The sequence below is a fragment of the Tauraco erythrolophus genome, chromosome 3 (genome assembly GCF_009769465.1).
Source record: "Tauraco erythrolophus isolate bTauEry1 chromosome 3, bTauEry1.pri, whole genome shotgun sequence".
Classification (NCBI taxonomy): Eukaryota; Metazoa; Chordata; class Aves; order Musophagiformes; family Musophagidae; genus Tauraco; species Tauraco erythrolophus.
The window spans coordinates 24,445,978-24,468,780 of NC_141467.1; the positions used below are offsets into that span (position 1 = coordinate 24,445,978).

A 22,803-nucleotide genomic window follows, 5' to 3' on the forward strand; every position below is an offset into this window, starting at 1 on the left:
CTCTGTCTTTCTGAGATCTCGGTGTGCAATCGGTTTAGAGTATGTTATTGCTGTCTGACCTTGAAGTACATTAATTTTTAACTTCCTTTTCATTTTCCTCTGTTTCCAGGAAGTCGAAGACCATGTGGCATTTTTAATAACTGTTCCAACGGCCCTAGCAATTTTTTTTGCTATATTTATCCTTGTCTGCGTAGAACCTGTATTTAAGAAGCTGCTTCGTGTGTTTTCTCTGGTGGTCTGGGTATGTCTTGTTGCCATGGGATATCTCTTTATGTGTTTCGGAGGAATCATCTGTCCATGGGACCAGGTAAGATTGTCCTTATTATTAATTTTACTTCCTTGGGTACATTTCCAAGAAATATTCTATGCAAAAGTATTCACATTAATTTTTATGGGATGTCTCATAAAATCTTTTTTTGACGAAGTATTTGCATACTGAGACTCCCTGCATTTGTTTTATAAATACCAAAGAGATGTGCATCCTTAGGATATGGAAACAGTTGAACTTTTTGCTTTTATATTTTTAAGCAACTTTGCATAATGAACATTCGATTCCAGTCACCGACTTCTTTGTATAGTGAATATTTGATTATAATGACCAATTAACATGGCAGCAATGCCAGTTTTGTTTAAGACTGTTGATGCTATCTTCTTCAGCTTAAAACGTTTGAGCTTTCAGTGTAGGCTTTCTGTGGTCTTCAAGATGTTCTCTAGCAACGTGTGAAAAAAGAGGACTGGGAGTTTCCTTGCATTTCTAGAGGAGTAAATGAGTAGAGAAACAGTGAAGTACCCTTCACATTTTTTAAATTTTGTAATGAAGACAAAGCAAAAATATAATTGCATTTTAATAGCAGCAATTTTGAAATACCAATAAATGATGTGCGATATCCAGCACTGTGCCTGACTGATTTTTCTATGTTCTGCCATATCCTTTTCCTTTTCTCAAGCCTCTCTATCTGGGAATACTCCTGATGTAATAATTGTAAAACCCTTCAAAGGATGGAAAAAAAGCTTTAAAGTATATTAATATGTCTTCTGAAAATTTCATGCTGAATCCATGAGTTTTTTATAACCTTTAAATGGTATTGCTGTATCTGGGGTGCCTTCTAGGTCTTTAAGATAAACTTGAAACAAATTCTCTGACTTGTTATTCAGATCTTGCAAAGACTTATGCAAATACTGAACTTTAAGTATGCAAGTAGTTCCTTTAAAATCTTCAGTTTGAATGATTTAAATTACTGGTATATGTTGGTAATACTAGTTTCGGAGCCCTTACCTTTGTGGGTGACTTTTATATTCTCATTTTCTTGGAAGGTTCAGAGATTAATTAGCTATGAAACTGCCTTCCTGCCTTTTTTTTTCTATTTTTTTTTTTAAAGGGTTTAAAACTACCAAGCCAGGCCACACTTGAATGTAATAAAAGGCAAGTCAGAAGACGTACATAATGTTTTTCTCTAGATACAGATCTCACCATGAGAGTCCTTGTATCTTTGTGATATCAAGTCTAGGTAATTCACATGGTTTTTACTTTTTTGTTTTATTTATTTTCATTGCCAGTTGCGGGATGTCATGCTAGCATACTTTAGGCTTTCACGCTTAGATGCAAATATTAGCCACATTATTTGTTCATTGCTGATTCTACAGAGTTTAGTTTTATTATTTGAAAGATACAGTAATGATTTTCAAAAGCATGTGGCATGAAAGAGACCTCAAAGGGATGCTGATGTCTCAGTCCCAGGGATGTCTTTAGCCTGTGAAGGTGGTTCATCCTGCCTTGCTTTCCTCTTAGGAAAAGCGTAGGCATTCCCACAGCATCCGCGGGACATGGCTGGCCATGTGAGGCAGGAAGGGCTGCAGAGCTCCGGGGAAAGACATTGTCTTCCCACAGGTTGCCAGGATGAAAGTCCTCTGATGTTTCACTCCGCTCCTTGCTTTGCGTGCGAGTGTTGCTTGGAGAAGAGGATATCTGGGAGGGAGCTGTGTTGATTCCTCTGCCAGCAGCAGCCGCCGCCAGCTCCAGGCAGCTGCCTCGCCGAGCGCTGTGCAGGCTCCAGCCCTGAGCGGGCAGGGCTTTTCCAGAAAGCCTGGACGCGACACCGGATACGTGGCTTAACTCCACTGTGCTGGCCTCTTCGGCATCTGGCGGGAGAGGGGCTATGCCAGGGCGGCTGCTGCTTGGAGTCCCTGCCCTTCGCTCTTCCAAAACCTTTTTTTTTACCCTTTGAGTAGCAGCTCTGTTTTGGTGACTGCTTTTGTAGGTCTGCTTTCGCCTAGTGTCTGTTAAGAGTAAACTATGGGAATATGAGAATCTTTCTGGGAATTCGACACCTTACACAGTAGGCTAATCACAGGTTTGATGTTTTCGAACGTTTGCAAAAAAGCAGCAAGCAGTAAAATAACTGCCGTGTGTTCTCGCGATGGTGTTTTGATCGCTCTGCACGAAGAAGACGTAGGTCAATAGTCAGTGTTCTCTCCGTAATTATACGTGAAAGCAAATCTGAAAAATCCTTTCTCAGTGATCACTGACAGTTTCTTTGTTGAAGTTTTACATTTTGTGAATTTTAAAAATGTTTTGCTTGGCTTATTAGGGTGTTTTTGTTGCTCATTTATCCTTTTTATGAAAGAAAAGAAATATGATGTAAAATTTAAATTAGTTCTGTTTCAAATATGTCTTTTTCAACACAGCTAATTAGAAAGTTATCAAAAATAAAACAGAGCCAGTTCATGCACATTTATTAAATGAGTGCTTTATTTTAGTTTCCTTCTTATTACCACCTAACTTTTGTTCTGGTCCAGCAGAGTTTAAAAATGCTCTTTTTTCATCATATCTTTCAAGTCTTCTGAACCTAAGCTTGTTAAAAATAAGGCATTTCTTAATTGTACTGGTTGCTACTGAAAGATAAATTTTCTGTGTACCATCGTTTATAGAAAGAACATGTTTTTCTCTCATTTACGCATAAGCCTTCTCCCTTTAGAAGACAACCCCACATCCTTTAAATTTCGGCTTAATGATTTTAGTGTTCCGTTTGGCTGTTTGCAACTGGTAAATGGGGTTTTTCACTGTTGTCTGAAGGAACCTTAGGTGTGAACTTCTGCAGCTTTTGTTTACAATAAAAATACCACTTCAGAGAGACTATTTTGGTTGTGAACTCAATATATATTTAATGTGGAGCAGTTCCTCCTGAGCCTGCAGGCACATAGCTCAAATAACTTTTGTGAAAAGTAGAGGGCTGGAAATGAAGTGGCTGGTCAGGGCTGTTGTGGTTTTTTTTTGTTAGAAACCTGTGGGCTGATGCGAAGTAAGTGCAAATCATAATTTGTTTCAGCTATCTTTTTGCTGTCCCTGCAGACTGCTTTTATCTCTCCGCATTTCCTCGTCTCCTGTTCCGACGCAGCCACAGCTTTGGAGAGAAAGCCATTATCAGGTAGCTGTCTGGCTGCCGTTTGAAGGGGGAAGGCAGTACAGCTGTAGACGGTTGCTCTGTCCCTTGGGCCCATATGCAAGCCTCACGCTGGCTCTGTAATTGCCTGCTGAGCCTCATGCAAGGGCCGTAATTGTCACTAGGCTGCGTGGGCATAATCACAAACCCATCTACGAGAGGAGCCAGGATATTTGCACTGTCAACCGAACCAACTAACTTACCTCTTAAGTTACTCCAAGCTCCTTTACTCCTCTATAGGGACATTAAAGAGAAGCAAGGACATTGAGAGGGAGATGGAGGGCACCTCAGTGAGGCAGCAGGTGGCTTTACGTGAAAAAAATGAGGACAGTGATGGCAAGTGTCTTTGGTATCTGACAAACTCTTTTGAAGAAGCGTGGCAACCCACTCTTGGTATCAGCCCATGTGTCTGTCAGTGCCAAACTTGGCAGTGGAACGCCTGTTTTTTCCTGGTGGCCCAGGGCACTTCGATGCTTTGATGGGACAGTACGCTGTGTTACAGCCCTGGGCTGTCTTGTAGGAGTTGCGGAACACATGGCCAGGGTTGGTAGGAAAGAAGTAGAGCAAAGAAAGTCATGCAGAGGCTCAGAGAGAGCAATTGCGCCCTGGCAATTTTTTCCAAATCCAAGATGTGAGCAATAACGCCTGTAGATGGTTTCAGTGAGGAAAGACCCAAGGATGATGCTTGGAAAGGTCCATGAGGAAATCAGTGGACGGTGTGTTTGTTGGGGGGCCAGTAATGCAAGGCAGGCAAGCTGGGGAAGTAGTGCTGGTGGAAAAAGGTGATGTATTGATTTTGTCATGGTAGAACTTTCCCCTACTATAAAAAGGAGCACCTTTCCTTACAACATGTAAATCCAGTACCTATTGGTAGAGTTACACTCCAGGGAATGAATTTAAATTAGTTTCCTTTTGTTTCACTGACAGTGCAGTTATTGTACAACAGTCGCCTTTCCATGTCATCCTCTGACATGTCTAATACTTCTCAGCCTTTTATACAGGGTCTATGTAAATATGTCATAGCACATTGATATCAGTGGGTATAAAGAGCTCTTAAAGCATACAGTGGATGGTATAAAAAAAGAGAGTAATTATACAGCATTATACTAGTCTAATGAATTCTATCATTGCTGGATTTTGGTATTCAATTCTACTTAATTATAAATACGTTTGCGCAGCCCAGGCACCAGATGTGTTCCTACTTGTCTATATTCAGTTACAGAACAAAAATTACTTCAAGCAGGATTTGACACTTCTGGTTTCCGAAAAAAATTATCCAGAGAGTGATGTGTTTAGATGCACGTTTAACTATTGTAGCCTAAATGCTACTTTTTGAGCCGCATCTAAAGCACTTTTTTTCTTTTGTTTTAATGTGTTGTTATGGAATGGTTCAATTTGGGCCTTGGAGCAGCCCTGGTTTGTGAAGTGCAGGCAAAATTTTCTGTATTAGTATTTGTAATTCTTATTTTTTTGATACTGTCTTGGCCCCTGAGGATGTCAGTCTATTGTATGCTGAGGGGTGAGGGCCTGCACAGAGTTTCTGCGGTTGTAATTAGCTGCTGTATTAGGGGCAAGCTGATGGGTGCGCAGAAAGGGAAGGATTTTCTTTGTACAGAATTACATCCGGTCTCATTTCTACACCTTGCTTGGGGCCTGCCTTGTCTGAAGTCAGCCCTGCCGTAAATTATTAATAACTATTAAAAATTAACTAATATTGATAATTATTAATAAGTGTGGTTAAACAATGCAAAAAGAAGGAGTTAGACGCTTGAGAAGGAGGGCAGGGCAGGTGTCAGTGAAGTCCCTGCAGTACAGGAGAGAGAGGATGAGTTGCTGTCAGCTGTACTGCAGGCTCAGGATCTGGAGCGTGGGGGAGACTTGACATTTTTTCAAGTTGAAGATTAATCAGACTATCAGCAATGAGTATCCCAAGCAAGGAACTGAATCTTGGAGGAGCATGTTTCAGTACCTTGTAGGTGAATAGTCACCTGAAAAAGGACATGAGGAAAGCCAGGAGGCTTGTACAAAAGGGGAAGATACCGCCCAGCAGATGATACTGTGCTTTAGGAGTAGGTGTGATAGAAAAGGAAGAAACCCACGATCCACAAGTATAAACCATATTTGCAGTTATATTGGAGGAAGGAGAAGAACAGATGATTTTTATCTTAATATCCATTTTTTTTATAGGCATATGAAGTCACAGGCTTAATAGCAAGACATTTAAATGTGTTTATCTAGTCTGGTATGGCTGTATGTGTATAAAAGACAGGAAAAAGCTGAGCTATTAGAGACCTGCCAGTTAGTCATTAAAATCAGTAGTATAGCAGATTAATATAGTAAAATAGTGTGTGGAGACTTGGAACATCCTGTTAGCACTAATGTGCCATTGTTAACCTTTGATATGTCATGGCAATGCATTGTGATAGCTGTTCATGGAAAGAGAACTCATTTCTTTTTTAAATAGGGAAAGCAGTTTTGTAAAAAAGTAAATAAATCTGTTTTAGTGCCAAATGGAAGACTAGAAGCACTGCTAGAGGGGATAAGCATTATTAAAGTAACTGTACCTATAGCTGAGAGGAGATGGCAGCTGGTGTGACTTCAGACAGCATCAGGCGGGAGGAAGATTGCTAGCTGAATTTCTCAGGGAGCTCTCTGGGGAATATTTGCCTTTATTAGTGCTTTTTACTGGTGGTGGGGTGGCAGAATGTCACTGCTATAATGAAATTCGTTGATGACCCAGTTAAAAGATCCCTAATACAGCAAAAGATCAGAATGTTATGGGCAGGAAAAGTATGACCTTGAGGACTGCAGTAATAGCAACTAGATGAAATTTAATAATAGGAAATGTGAGGTGCCTGCATTTGGGAACTAACAGTAGAAGTTAGGCTGAGAGTTCATCAGTAGAAAATGAGCAGGGACAAGCAGAATGAAGAGGAGAAGCATTAGCTGGTCACTGGGTCATTAGGATATGCGTCCAGAAGAGACTCAGTTATGATGGCAAAGTATCCGGCGAAGGATGAAACCTCACCTGGATCGCTATGTACATTTCTGGTCACCTGCATTCAAAAAGATAAACTGAAACTGGAACAAATGCAAAGAGCATGAAGCGAGATCACCAGGAGAAAGGAGAGTTTTGTGAGAGGAGATGAGAAGAGCTTGACTTGGGTGTAGATCAGCAGAAGAGAACGCTGAGAGTGGTGTGACTGCCATCTACAGATAATCCGTGGTTGCAAACATCAGATTGCAGGAGAAGCTACAGAACATAAAGAATTATTGACACATACACACACCAAAAAAAAAAATAAAAATCAGACAGCCATGAATGACATTTAAACTGGAAATTGAAATAAATCCTTTAGTCATTAGGGCACTGGGTTTGTGGAATGGCTAATATCCTCAGGATAATAAAGATTAAAATACTGAATTGTTTTACGGTGGAATGCTGTCCTCTAGCTGACAGTCATTCAGTGTCTTGGATAGCAGGGACATGGACTTTAGTGATCTAGAAGCATCTTTCCAGTTCTTTATTCCTACACACTACTTACATCTGGGGACTACTGTACCAGTTTAAGTTCATCTAAAAACTGAAGAGATGCACTTTCTGAGCTATAAAAGTTCACGGTTTTTGCTATCTAAATGTCTTTTGTCCTTCCAGCACTCTTCTGGAGCAGGAGTCTCAAAAATTATAACATCAGGGATGATAATATTCCTATATTTCTGATCTCTTCAGGCATTCGTAATATAAAGTAGAAGAGACTGAATGTGTCCTGCACCTTTATCCAAAGAACCTGATGAAACTTTTGTTTCCCTGCTAGTTTATTTTTCTTTACTCCATTTCCCAGAGTGATTTTTCCATCTCAGAGTGTATAATGAAGTACAAAGGCTGAGCTGATTGTAGATTTCATCAAGATTATTGCATAGTTTGTGTGCAGTGTGGTATTTGCTGTGCAAATCACGTGAATGAGTTTTGCTAAGGGAAGCGTTAAGGTAACTCCAGCGAAGTACAATAAAAATGTGAGTCCCAGAGAAATACGCAAAACCAAATGTGGCAAATTTTTTCTCTCTGATGGCAAATAACACTTATCAATAAGAATATTAATGTTTCTAGGAGTCTTGAAATTAAGCAATACTTATTTCAAATCTCATCATATTGTTTGGATGTTGCTGAAGTCAAGAGACCAGATGACAAATGGAAATTAATAATTTAAGCCATTCATAAGGCTTCTCATGTACTTAATAATTGATTTGACATTGGGAAATAAACATTTTAATAATTTCATGGTACATATTAGTTAACAATTACTTTTATGATGGAGCTACCAGAGAACCGTTAAAGAAGCTATCTAGAATTTCTTGTTAGCACGTATAATTTAAGGTAGCCATGTAAGCCTTTACCTTTCATTGGAATTGTTTTCCACTCAGAAATGTGACAGTTTACCAGACTTCCAGGAGAGAAGGTTTTGGCATGACACTGCATGAGTCTCTTGGATTGAATTCTTTGACTTTGTTTACGTGCCTGCCATGGAAAAGCTTGTACCTATACATGGCCGTTGGATATGCTACTCTACGTTTTTATTTTTGTGAATTAGGTCATGAAGGGGTGCATCATCGTAGATTCTGACCATTGGTCATTTTTCATCATTTGTCTCAAATCTGTTTCTGTTTGCAGATTTCTAGTGCTGTGATAATTCTGCTAGTGAGCTGTTACAGAAAGAAAATAATAAAAGAGGTGGTGAAAATGTTTCCTACAAGCTGCATAAGAAGACATCAGTTTCCTTTTTTGAGGGTGTTCCCTGCTTCTGTAGCTTTTATAAAGTTTTTGGCACAACCGTGGTGCTAAATAAATGAATCTTAGTATCTGGATTGTTAGAGGATCACTTCGTCTTTTAGCCTAGGAAGCAGGTAATGGAATTTCCCCTCAGGTGCTTATATTTTGTGATATACTGGCTGTGAAATACCTTTCTGTTTCACTTGCCAGCATGCAAATCTATAATGCTATGCAGATGTTAGGAAACATTGCGTACATTAAATTAACTAATATTTGAAAGAAAGCGATATGGTCTGCTGGTTACAAATTTCTTGACAAGCGAGGTGCTAAGCATACTTTTCATCATGGTAACTCCATGAATAAGGATGAGCTAGTTCAGTAATGAAATGGAAATAAAGTATACAAGAGAAATAGATCTCCTACATTAATTAGTCACAAATATTTGTATTATAGTGGTGTTCTAGTTACCAAAATTAAGAAGCTTGATCATAGAACTGAATTTAAACAATTTTTTGGCTTTAGCACATCTTAATTCTGATAGATGTCAGAAAAGTTTTGTAGTACAGAAGACATCTTAAGTTTTTTGGTAGCATTTACAACTGATTCATCGGTGTGGTTAAACCCTCTAAACCCTTTATAGAGTTTTACAAAAATTAGAGATAAAGAGGTAGAAATACATTAGATGTAGTAAGGATCACTCAATATGAGTTGTAGAAGATATGTAAGTTTTATATATTCATACAAAAAATATGATTTGTGGAATCTGTATGAATAAATTTTTATAGATACCTTAAATGCACACATATAATTATGTCATAGAATTGTGTTATTGTATGATTTCGAATGTGTTTAGGTTCAAGTTTTTGAGAAAAATGTATAATTAAAATGCAGGTTATATAAATAATAGATATATTATAAATTGTACATTTAATAAGAACTAGAAAAGATGTGCTTTCAAGAGAATATTTATGTTCAATTAGTGATTTGTTTTGTTTTACTAGATGATGAAATAATTTTTTTTTGCGTACAAAGCACTGTGTGTTGCTTGCTTATTGAGACATAGCTTTTATGTTTATATTGGCTTAATTCAGCAATACGCTGTCTAGAAAAACAGGAAGGAGAAAAATAATGGATAAAGATAACAGTCAGTTCTTAGAAACATTTCAGTGTTGCAGAGGGACAATGCCAGAAATATTTGTCTTTTATAATTTTGCCGCCTCTTTAGGTAATGTATGAGACCTATTTACATGTTGATATGAGAAGGGCTGAGAACAGGAAAGGCAAGAGGTCTTTGGAAGGGTTCCAAAGGGGCAGTCTTTCAAAAGGGAACCATAACTGCTTGGGAGATCCAGATCAGGGAGAAGGACACATCTCCCAGCTTCATTACTGTGGAAATGTGAAGCCTCATGGGTCACTGTTACAGGAACTTAGATACCAGTTAGGACTGTGTTTGTCTTTTGAAAGCTTTGTTTCTTCTGCAAAAACAAAAAGTGCTTGAGTGCTAAGAAGAAGCATTGATCTAAGGACTGTCTTTGACCACAATGGTTTTTACTGATCATCATCACACAAGGAAGAGGCACCGTTGCCTTAGTTCAACTGAACTTGCAGGATGAAAACAGTGAACATTAAGTAGTGTAAGCGAAAGCCCAGGATGGACTTCACTGATTTGGAGGATTTGGGGCAGGAATATATTAAATAAAAAAACCCTCAAATTCCTCAAAACCCCTGAAACCAACAAACTGAAATGCTAGAGGTTTCATTCAGAGCAACCAAAAAGCCAAGAGAATTGCGCACAGCCTGATAGCTGTGACAGTGGGAGAAAAACGTTTTCAGTCTATCAGAGAAAAGAAACACCTTCTGTCTCTCCACATACATGCATTCACAAGGCTTAAAAAAAATACATAATGTTTTCATGCAATGCAGCATGCGCTGTTGTGCCAGTGAGGAAAAAGGGGCATTTCTGTTACTGCGACAAAGCTTCATCTTGATTTTACAGTTTAAAATAAACTTGCTGTAAAATAACACATTTATCAGTAGTGTCAGTTTTGTGTAATATCTTAAGTTCTTGGATTGTATTGTTCTGGCAGATTTAATTTGAATAGTTTAGAACTAGATTACATATTAATCGTTGGATTCTAGATTGCGTTTTTCATATTTGCTTCTGGCACATACCATTTTAGCTAAGTTATATGTGTATATAAATCCCATATCTTACTTTTCAAGGCATTATCTTTGCTTAAATTAGCAAGCCTGAATCTCTTTTTAAATGTTCTGAGTTCTGTAACACTTGACTGATTTGCAAATATCTTTGTTTTTCAAGAATCATATTCAAGATGGCAGGTGGAGTGATGACTTAGACAGTAGCTACAGTCTCCCTGTCTCCTGTCGTCATGTGGCATTGCAAAGTAATTCGCATTTTGTAATCGGCACAGTCTCCTTCCACAGTAGCGCTTTCTAGATCTAGATGGCCTTGCAATTTCCCCATTTGAGATGGTTTCTGTAATTTATCCGTTTGCACATTTGTAGTATGAATGTCCTTTGGCTATTTTCTGCTGGTTTTGATTATTTCACAATTCCTTTGTATTAATTTTTCAGCTCTTCCTTTCATACTTTTCCTTCTAAGTTTGCATCACCTTCTTATATTTACCATGACTCCTTTCCCACTTATTGATGAAGGCAGCCTTTCCTCAATTTAATACATCATTATTTTTCATTGCCCTGTATCCTTCGTCTTGCAGCCAGCTGTAGTCTTAATAACAATATTTTTGGACTTATTCAGTGTGGATGGGTTTACATAACTAACATTTTTTAGGTGTCATTAGTGACAAAGATAGTGTTGCATGTTCAGATATCTCAGGGCTCAATTTGAGTTCTGCCATACTCCCCTAGACCACAATTGCAGTTCTGCTCCCAAAAAAAGAAAAGAGAAAAGGTGTGTGGCAAAGTTTTTTTCTCTTTGTTTGTAACATAAGCAAGCAAAAGATCATGGCTTTATCTTCCAGATTCTGTAATTTTGTTTTGTTTTGTTTTGTTAGTTTGGGATAGAATTGATCGTGAGTATATAGGATTGTACTTATGTGACAGCATTGTATACATTTTTCTTTACTATGCTGTTCTTAGTATTGATCATGAATTTTTTTTTCCAAATAATTTACAGTGACGAAGGAAATGGATTAAACAGTCTCTCATATAAAGAAGATGAATATCTAAATAAATCACATTAAATGTACACGTGTGTGAAAACTTCTACTTTCCATAAAGAACTTAAAAAAAAAAGATCACAATTAAATGAGGTAGAGATTTGACTAAATCTTTTTTTCTCATGTCACGCTCTGATTACCCATTATGACTTCATATGTTATCTAATGACAGTTCCTGTCAGTGTGTACATATTACTTACACACATAGATAAACAAGTATAATACAGTGTTTTAAATGATTTTCACATAGATGAGATTACAGTCTTACTTAAATACACATGGATGCATTTTATTTTCTTCTTGCGTTAACGTGAATTTACTCAGCGTTTAGGAACTTATTTAAGAATATCAAATAATGGTTTTGGGTCTTTGTCAGGTCCAATGTGGATAACTGCCAGGTCTACTGGATGGCTGAGGGTATTGACAAGGGAAGGAATGATGTTAATTTGTATATTAAATTCCATTAAAAGTTCAGGTTGGTGCACAAGAAAATTTGGGAAAGATCATGTTTCTTTGGTCAGATGCAGACTGGAAAGTGACATCTTGATTGATAAGAAAGCCCCAAATGCAGAAAAGTGCAATACATGAATGTGATCATGCTTGAATCATATTTATTTCTCTACTACCACATAATTTGCTGTAGATGAGCACAAGAGTTTCGTATTAATTGGTGCTGTAGGCAGATGGTTACAGGATGTATTTCTCCAGAGGGACTAGCAAAAGAATCTGTACTTTAATACCTCTTAACTCCTTTTCTTCTCACCTCTCATTTATTTTAACTACATTTTGGTAAGTACTTTTCTCAAGCCATGTGAGCATTCTGAAAACAGCATTTTACAGTATTGCAGGGACATGTAGTGGCCCCTAAAGTCAGCTACAAATGGAAAAACTTTCTGGATCCATAGAATTTGCATCATTTCTATGATTCATTATTTAGCTAGTGGTAGCAATCATAGATTGGCGATTTCACATAACCTGTGAAGTGCAGAACAAAACAACTTTTCCTCTTGTGTTGTTGTAGGGTTTGTATTCTTTTTTTTACCATGCTGAGCAACCATATATTGTAGGGATTTATAAATAAAATGGGATTTATTTAATAAAATATCAGGGTTCAGTTTTCAGTACTTTTGCAATTGTGTTGCAATTCTTGCTTGAGAATTTTTGGGATTTGTTTGAGGATTTTTTAACCTCTTTTATCAAAACAGAGTGAGATTGCTCAGCCAGATGTATCCCTTTGTTGAGGATGGCTGCAGTCACAGTGAGAGTGGGAGAGGACTGAAGTCAGGATGAAAACCCAGCACTGCAGTTTCTGGCTTCTGCCTCCCACTATTGCCATGAGATGAGAGACCTGTGCCCATGGGCAGATGGCTGTCATTTGGTGTGCACTGGCTGAGCACCAGGATGATGGAGAAACATTGGAGTCACTGTATAAGGGTTGTTAGGGAGGACAGAGGAAGCAAGTTAGACTGGCCACAACCTGTAAGGGTTGATCCCAGGTTGTGGGGTTTCAGTGTTTGGAAGAAGCCACCTGGCATCACAGTGAAAGCTTTGTACCTCCACTTCTGCTGCGTGGAGATCTGGGCATGCAGGCAAGGTAATCACTTCTGTGAAATTGGTGCCTATTGATTTTTTTAGCAGACAGCTTTCCCTGCTCCTCTTGTGTTTTCCTTCTTTCTGGGAGCTGGGAAAGTTGGTCACACAGTCCCGGACTATGGATGGTTCCTGGGCAGCAGCGCAGAGGGAGAATGGCTGAAGGGAGAGGTGAAGAAGTAAGAATGGTTGAGTTAAAACTGTAAAAGAAATATAATCCACAGTTAGGGATAAGTTAGTGTAACTCAGTGGTATATGAAATCCCTGGTTGAGTAGGCAAGGAGCTGCGCGCTTTTTGTGTGCACAGGAAATAGACTTTCGACTCTCGTTATTTGTATACTCAGTGGCAATGGATAGAAATGGGATGGCAAACAACAGTCTGCAAAAGTACTACAGGCGTTATAAAAATTGGAACAATTTTCAAGTGCAGAAGGTCAGCAATATAGTGCATTCCAGGCTGCTGTGTCTTATTGTCATGCAGCTATAGTAAGGTTTCTTGCTGTTAAGAAAATTGCTTCTGAAATACACCACATCATGAAGTACTTTACATACTGAAATTTATCTTCGTTATTTTTAAATACAATTTAACACTTGACACACTAATATTAATATGACTCCCCAGGTGTTTGAAAAAAAATGCTAGAAATAATGCTAGCAAGAGGGGGTGTGTGTTTTGAATAGATTAATTTTAATGCAGAATATGCATAAGGAAGTAATTGTTTTTAGGCAAGGTCTGTTGTTGAAGTCATGCAAAAATGAAGTAATACATTATACTTGTCACAATTTCAAATTTTTTTTAAAGCAAATAAATTTCTGGGCAAAAAAAAAATGTCTAAAAATGTTCTTCTTGTGAAATATAGCTGAAAATGTGATGTCTTCACTGACTTACCAGTAATAAAAGTTTTTGCTTTTCCCCCAGTCGACTTTTCCATATTTTGTTATACTTGGAATTAAAAAAAAAAGTTTACAAACTCAATGTAATGTTTTTTAGTGAAGCTACCTTTTCAGTATCCTCTTAACTGGCAAAGTATCATCATTATTTAAATAATCTCCCAACACTTGTTTAAAACTGCAGTACTCTAACTCCTCCTTTATCCTGAGCAGTCTTAACCTTGAGATCCTCCAAAAGAGGCCATCATCTAAACTGTAACTGTACAGTAAAAGAAAGACTCATAGCGTAGCAATTAAAATGTTGCTCTAGTTAAGTTTCTTCTTCGTATTAAGTAAATTGCTGCTTTAAGATCCCATTTTTCAGTTCTCAAACTAGTGACACTTTTCGAGTGTCATTGTTTTTCTGATTTGAGAGAGTAATTTTAGTGTTGAATGAATTTTATGGAACTTTACTATTTAGGGCTACACATTTTTCACAACTAAAACCATGATTTAGGGAAGAGGCAGTGTTAGGCAGCTGGTGGGGTGAGAAACCACGGTAGCACTGGTGCCTGAGCAGGCAGCACTGCCAAGCTGCCCTGTGGAAGCCCAGATCTTTGTTATCCGTAAACGTCTTCTGCTCCTGGACTCCCACCCCTTTTCCTTGAAAGCTCAAATTTCTCCTCACTCCTCCAACACATCCCAACTCCTATACCCAACCCCTTCTTCCAAAGGATCTCCTAAATTATTCCCAAACTTCTCTGTCAGCAATTCTTCCTATTCATGCCATTCTTCCTTTTAGAGACCTCCTAGCCAGAAGCTCCGTAGTCAAGGTTCCCTGCTCTGCCCCCGGGCCATGTCTCTGTCACTTACTTCTTAAGCTTCCCAGCCTCAGTTTTTGCCGCAGTTTTGTCTGCTCAAGCATCAGTGCTACTGCCATTTCTCACTCCACTGTGGCATGGTATTCCACTGCTTGCCAGCAGATTAGCAGTCTTTCATGGGCCTTTAAAAATAGCCGTGTCTGCATGATCAAGTGGGTCTTCAAAGAAGCATATCTACTACTTCTGCTCTGTTACGGTTTAAATACTCAGATGGGTATTATTTATCAAATTTTGGACAAGATTCTCGGGGGCAGGAAAAGCAGTGGGACACGGCAGGTCTATTCATGGCACAGTTAAACTTGTTTATAATTTCTGAAACATTTCTAATAATTCATTCTGATTTTCAAATTGGCATCTCACTGATTTTCATTTAAACTTGTAGGAAAGTGCATGCCTGAAATATTTAGGCAATTCACAAGAACATGCTAGTTTATGTCTCTCAGGTTTTGTTAAAAAGAGGTTTCTACTAGTAGAGAAAAAACAATATTAAAAAAATGTGAGGCATTAAAAAACCTTAATGACCGAAGAATGTGATTTCTATGAATGCATAAAAACATCCTTAGTAAAGCAGGTCAAAAATCATTATGGAGTATTAAGACATAATCACCACAAATTTGTGAGAGCTTCTTCCTCACCTTGCTGCCTAGAAACTTCAGGGTGGGCAGTCCTATCTGATCCTGAAGGTTTGGGAATCGCTGACAGTAGACTTTGTCAACACAGTAAATTAACCTCCTTATAGTATTGTAGTTAGCACACTGATACAGCCTCTGGTACTTGAGTTAGTTCACATATAGCTGAAGCGGCTGGCTGTTTCTGCGTGCCCCTTAGTGCTCAGGACCCCCAAAATGGGGCAAGTGGGATATGAGGCAGTGATTGTTTCCACCGACGTATCCCAAGTGGAATCTCTCCCAGAATAGCATCTCTGATCCAATCTGTCCATCCATCCTCCTAGTGAAAGGCTTTGTTCCGTCTCCAGTCCAGAAAACTGGCTTAAAAGCTATGAAGAAGCCTCCTGCAAGATTGTTCTTGAGTTCTTAATTAGAGTTTAAACCTCTTGCAGTGAGAAAGCAATGTTATAAAGGTTGTAGTGAGATTACTACTGTTAGAAATTCCCAGATGATGCATTGCTGTTGTCCACTTTGACATTTACATAGTTTTAATGTTGACAAACTACTGTGGAAGAGCTCAGTTGAGAGTGAGTATGTTGCAATCATTAATTCATTGTGCTTGGGCCGGCATTTTATCATGATTATCAGAAGATATTTGCATGAATCCAGGCAAAGGTGATATATAATCTAGTCGCTTTGCACTTGGGGTAATGGCTTTTCAACTTACTCTAAGGGAGAGGAGAACAGCTGAGGAACCAGCTGGAACAATTCCAATGTTCGGCAGGGTCTAAAGCCGAGTAGGAGATTTTCCCTGGAGCAGCGTCCAGGAATGGCAATAGTTCAAAGACCTTCTGTGCAGCATCTCATACACCTATTTTGTCCTTTTTTTTTTATTTCCTGAACCTTAGTATATTTTTAGATGTAATGCAATACTCGGTCTTGTGTTGCACATGATTATTTTTATTTTAAATACCTGATTTCCCTTGAATTTTTGGAGGCTGCGTCATGTCCCCATTTGTTTAATAGGTCATCGTGAAAGTAATACTAAGCAGGGATCATTAAAGGGGATATTGTGTGTGACGAGTGGAAAGTTATTTTTAACTACAAGACTGAAGAGCAGTCTCTTCTATCCTAGTCCCCCAAAAGACAAGAATGACTCATCTACATTTCAGATGAGATACAGATACTGTCTGTTACTAGCTTCATTCCGATTTGTGATGAAGCCTTCAATGGATTGCTTTCAGATGAATAAAAAAATAACAGGTTATTAAATAAATCAACAGTAACATTTGTTGGGCTTTGATTACACTGGATTTCCAAGAGATAATGTATTTGGCCAAATTGCATGCCATGTTGCAATTATTTTTTAAAATATTTATTTTTTTATTTTATTTTTATTTCAGTCCTTTAAAAACAGTAAGGGACACAGAAAAGTCTCAGAAGCCATGAACTGTTGAATTATCTACTCAGTGTCTTGGCTTCTCACTTGAAATGCTTTGATATGAGAAAGAATCAATTTACCACTTGCAGAATATGAAGTTTAATAAAATATCTTCCTTCTCCCCTGGCATAGTGTACTTTTTTTGAGGTAGCATGGCATAGAGAATTACTTCATCTGGCATCTTTTGTATGTTTCTGTAAAAGAAGCAGCTTTTATAGCTGAAAACTACTGTTTTTTCTATATTCATAGTCCATAGTGAAGGTTTTACCTGTAGGAGAATGAATTCAACTACTTGTAACAACTGCTATAAATTTGATGGAAGTACTGGAAATTCCTCATCGGATTGTGCTTGTGGAATAGCGGCCGTCTTGAGTGTTTACCTTTCAGATTTTCCAGGCAGCCCTTGCAAAGCAGAATCGATCTCTTGTCACAGCGGTGTTTCGGCAACATCCTACTTTATTGCACTTCAGTAGCAGCATGAAACCTCCAAGGACCACTTTGAGATGGATCAAGGTAATGCTGTAGAGAGAGAGCTCCTGTCAGGTGTCGATCTGGGAGAACAGACACGGTGGCAAGCCCAGACAAGTGCAGAGCTAGCGAAGAGTGTGCCAAGCCTGTGTGGGGCAGGCTGAGGAGGGACCATGCAGTGCTGCCAGAGCTAAGGCAGGGCTGATGAACTCGCAATGATGTCGTCTCGCAATGATGTCGTGTGACTGGTGCTGCTGCCACCATTTGCCTACCAGTCCAATGATCAGGAGCCAACTCTGGCAGCTCTTCTGACGGGACAAGCCTTTGCTACTGCATCAGGTGTGCTCATGGTGTTGGCTAATATTATTAAATAATGTAGGAAAACGGGTAAGAAAGAAATCAGAGTGTTCCCGTTTGGATGAAGTTATCAAAGGTGTGATCGCTCACCTGCAGTGTAGTTTTGCCTGTAGCAAGGCGTGTAAACTGATAAACAGGGGAACAGAGAGACTTGTCTGATGCTCCTGTGCAGCTGGTTATTTGGAGGACAGCTATAATCCATATGTATGTGGGAGAAAGTGGGTATGGGGAAGGCAGTATGTTTTAGGTCAAAGGATGGTCATAGTGAGCTTCCGTGCCCTCAGAACAATAAGAAAAAGAAGAGCGTTTTATCCGCGGCGATACTTAAATTGTTACCTGAACCAAGAAATGGGGTACTTTTTGCTGAATCAGGATGTGTACGTGTGGGATCTGGCTGCGATCTGTGCTGGGTTTGTGTGGTGGGGTTTTGGTAGCAGGGGATGGGCTGCCCCCGTAAGGAGCTGCGAGAAGCTTCCCCAGCTCCAAAACCGGCCAAACCGGTCTCTGGCCAGGTGGGACCCTGCTCCCCTCTGGCCAGGGCTGAGCCATCAGCACCTCTGCCAATGCCCTGTTTGAGAAGGGGACAGAGGAGCCAAACAAGGTGGGACTTGCAGTAAAGAGAGGGGGGAAGTGGGGGCCTCCCAAGTGGATGGCTGCCCACACTGGGCTGCTGCCACTCAGCTGGAGATGACTGCGACAGTGCGGCTTGGAGAGCTCCGGAGCGCCCCACTCCTGGGGTGCTTGCTGGGCGGAGTCTGTCCTGCTGGGACTGTCGAGGTTCATCAGGCAGGTCGGCCTGGTGGGGCTTCAGTAGAGAGAGGACCGAGACCTGAGAGACACAACTCTGCAGACACCAGGTCAGTGGAGATGGAGCGGGAGGATTCCCCTGCAGCCCGCGGTGAGATGGCAGCGGCCCCTCTGCAGCCTGTGGATATTAAGGGTGGAGCAGAGACACACCCGCAGCCTGTGGAGGACCCCACACTGGAGCAGAGATGTCTGCCTCTAAGAGAGTTTGTAGAGGATTGTCTCCATGGGGAGGACCCCCACGCTGCTGGAGACTGAGAGTGAAGCAGAGATGCACCTGCAGTCCGTGAGAAGGGACTCCACGCTGGAGTGGGTGGCTGCACCCTAAGAAGCCGTGACTGTGGGAAAAGCCTGCGTTGGAGCAATCTGATAGATATCGATTGCATCCAGTGGGAAGGACTCATGTTGGAGAAGTTCATGGACTATTTTCCTGTGAGGAGGGGCCCCATATTGGAGCAGAGAAAGAGTTCTCCCCCTTTGAGGAAGGAGCAGCAGAAATGTGTGATGAACTGATCTGCAACCCCCCCACTCCCTGTCCCCCTGCGCCACTGGAGGAGGAGGTAGAGCCGGGAAGAAGGGAGGGGTCGGGAGAAGATGTTTTTAAGATCTGGTTTTGTTTCTCATTATCCTCTCTGAATGAGCCATTAATTAATTAAACTGATTCGTCCCCAAGCCAAGTCTGTTTTGCCCAGGGCCATGGTTGGTGAGTAATCCCTCCCTGTTCTTGTCTCACCCCTCAGGCCTTTGGTTACATTTTTCACCTCTCCACCACAAGTGAGGAGTGGGCTAAACCAGGACAAATGGCTGGAGGCAGAGCTGTTCTCTGCCCCTGTGCTGCCCTGTGCAGCAGGCAGGCTGACGGGCGCCACTCCAGCCTGGAGCAGCACGAAGGGATGCTGCGTGCTACTGGTTTGCTCTGCGTGGGTCTGGTAGGAGGGCTGGGGGCTGCTGTGGGGGTGCGGGGGCACCACGGGGAATGGGTGGCGGGGCACGGCAGAGAGCGGTACGGCGGTGGGGCGACAGGGAACCTGGTGTTCGTGTTTTCTAGCAGAGGAGATCTTAAGTAGGATTTACAGCAGCAGGTGCTCAGTCTAAACATACTATGGCAGCAGAGGAGCACACATTTCTGGAGCTGTTTTCTCTGCCTCCCTCGAAGTCTTACCGGCACTGAGCAGTTCTCGCTGCTGGTGGAGGGAGCACCGGGCCATGGAGGGTTGGTGAAATGCTCTGAAGGTGAGCATTAACGTGTAGCAGCCCACAGAAGGTAATTCTACTTAGTTTTGGTTGGAATTGAAGGTTTCCCTCACAGGATCCAGGCTATGACGTAGACACCTAAAAAAATTACACAAATGAATATTTCCAGTAGAGTCTTAGTGAGTGTAAAGATAATATGCCATCATTACACAATATGAAAACACTGAATTTGTTTGTTTAACTGCCTTTATGTGATACTGGACAGCGATGATTGTAAACAGACAAGTTATGCATGGAATAACATGTAGAGATTTGCAGCACAATCCTGACCTGACAGTAATTGCTGTCAGATGCATCAGAGCCTTAACTTCAAGCGTGCTTTGTGAATATAATCTTCATGTAGATACACTTTCTGTTTTCAACTGCAACAAAAGTCTAAATGAATATGCCCTGTATTTTATGTTATGTGGTCCCTAGAACTTGGGCATAGATAGCTGATTTATACATATCTAGCTATCTGTACTTAACTGGAGCTTCAGAACTGTAAACATTAGCTACAGATTTCTTTCCTCTCAAGAACAGGGAAGGGATTCAGACGGAAGCGAAATAATGAATTGTGAATCAATGTACAGTTTTTCTGTCAATGCCATAAAGATAATAATTGCTGTGCTAGAGGTGACCTGTTTTTTTTTGGAAGTAGAAAGGATGAGGGAAATTAATAGATATTTTACCTTTATTGTCACAGGTGTATGATTACAAGGAACAAATTAAAGTAACACCGAGAGAAATGTCTTCTTTAAATGCGGAAAAACTGGTTATGTAAATGGTATTTGGGTAATGCAGTTTCTTCCCCCATACCAGAACTTCAAAGAGATTCACCAGCGCTGGAGGATAAATGGGATGAAGCAGGCACATAGTCAGATCTTTCTCCACCCACTGTCCCCAGCTTTAGTGTTTCTAAATGTTCATTTGAGTACTTCTGATTTCTCATTTTTATCACTGAACAAATCTAAGTCCAATCCAGGAACTATCAGCAAAATAACACACCAGATATCAATCTGGGAATGTCTTAATAGTTATGCTACTGTGAAATCAGTGTAATGAAGACTAGAATAATATTTTGCATGTCTTTCATTTATGTTTGGTTAGTTGATTTACCCATGTGAAAGAACTAATGCTTAGCAGAGAGTTGTGCTGTTTTTGCTGCCTTAACGTAACGCTGGCTGAACTGCTACAGAAGGGACAGTGTCTGATGCAGGAGGAAGGCAGCTGATGTTCCAGATACCAATTTGAGCATATATTTGTAGTTTGTAGAACAATGTCTAAAGATCTAGATGAGGGTTTTTAAAGCAATCCTGTTTGAATGCTTCATCTTGTAACAGCAGCAGCAGCTCTAGCAACCTGAGAGTGTTTATGTGCCATCCGATGTTTGGGAGCCCTTGTTACAGATTTGTCAGGAGTTTAGCAGATGAAAAAATGAACACTCATATTTTGATTTCATAGTCACATTCTCATTAGGGGAATACACCTGGCCTTTGCTCTCAGCTACTTAAAAAATAAAGTATATGGCGTCTGTTTGAAATAAAATGTTTAAAAATAGTATCAGGAAAAAGAAACCTATCAGAGCTTGCAGTAATTCTAAAATAACTGGCTAACTGTAACACCAGAATTTTCCACTGTGTGCTTTCAAGTCCCGTGTCATTTAAGGCGTGGAATATGGCTTTTCCTGTATTTCCCAGTTGTGATTGCTTCTCCTTCTGGCATTACAAGCATGATGGGTTAGCATCAAATCCTCCCATCTTCTTGTCCCCATCCCTTACAGCCTCTGTCAGGTGGAACTGCATATTTTGAAATTCAAAATATCTAAATATCTATATAGATATATAATGTCTAGATAGTTTCTAGATATCTGAATCTGAAGAGTTGTCAAATAGAGTCAAAGATACCATCTGTCTAATGCCAGGTATCTTTAAAATTCCCAGACTTCTTTCTCTGCCTTGGTGGCAAGTTCCATTCTGTATTCTCTTAAAAGGCAGGAAAAAAATCTGAGTTCCTCTTATCATAACCACCGTTGCATGAAACAATGATGTCAAACATTGGCCATTTATAATGATCCTTTAGCTAGTGGGTGCTATTGGAATCCTGTCATGACGGTGACACCTTTTTGGGTTACAGTGTTTAAGTAAAAGCTTTATGCTGACAACATAGAATTGATCAGAATTCCTGTCATAGATAGGTTCTAAAGATCATGAGAAATGAGCCGTTAGATGCTAGCAAAACAACACCAATATGTCTTCATTTTAGGAAGAGAACAAACAAAACCAGACAGAAAATATGAATTTGAATGAGGTTGAGGTGTGCTGGGTTTCTTTTACTGTGTCTAGGTTTCTCCTCTGTAGCTGCCCCCTTGTATAGCCCAGTTATGTTTGTGTGAGCAGCACATACACTTCATTATAACTGATCATGTTTTATGTGTGATAGCTTTTACCTGCTTGTCCATTTAATTATTTTACTTCTTGTTAAAAAATACTAAATCCACCCATTCAAAAAAAATCTTTATATTATGTGATGTATTTGATATTCCTAAATTAGCAGGACAGGTGACATTTTCTTGCAGTTAAGTGGTCAGTTATGAAAAACAGGACTGCCAAAGAATGATTTCTGCAACAGCTACATTTTATTTTAAAAAGTGCACAAAGATAGAAGTAAAAACTTGCCAAGAAGTCCGAAGGTTAAACAATTATTCTATCTGAAATTTCTGACTGATTTTAAACATTAGCTTTTAGAGGAAAACAGGACTGCAGATATCATTTGAAGTTGGTTTTAGAATGCCAGTCTTAAAATAGAGTTGTTCCCAGGCACTTCTGTAAGGATTTTGTGCATTCAGAAACTTGAATTGTTCAGAGAAATTGTATGGGTCATTACTTTCCCTGAATTTATGTATGCTCTTCCATAAAACTGAGAGACTAAATATCTCCTAAGATGTTAGTCTCTCTCTCCCAACCCCCAAACCACTAAGGACTGAATTCCTCTGTAGTAAAAGACCAATGTAAAATATGACTGACTTTGAAGTAGATGTTTTACCTTGTAGTTAAATTCGTATTTCATGAGCACTGAAGGCCAAACACCAAATGTGTTTAGACTGATACACTGCTGTAGCTTTACTGAGTGAATACCACAAA

General features: G+C 39.8%; 1 protein-coding gene across 2 annotated transcripts in view; it reads left to right on the top strand.

Moving 5' to 3' along the window:
• The window catches only part of ADCY2 (adenylate cyclase 2), a 268,653-nt gene that overhangs the window by 19,504 nt on the left and 226,346 nt on the right, over positions 1-22,803 (top strand). For both annotated transcript variants that reach the window (XM_086609061.1, XM_086609062.1), the window contains exon 2: positions 110-307. In XM_086609061.1, coding sequence (XP_086465187.1) covers positions 110-307 — 198 coding nt within the window. The remainder of the gene's footprint in view (positions 1-109; positions 308-22,803) is intronic.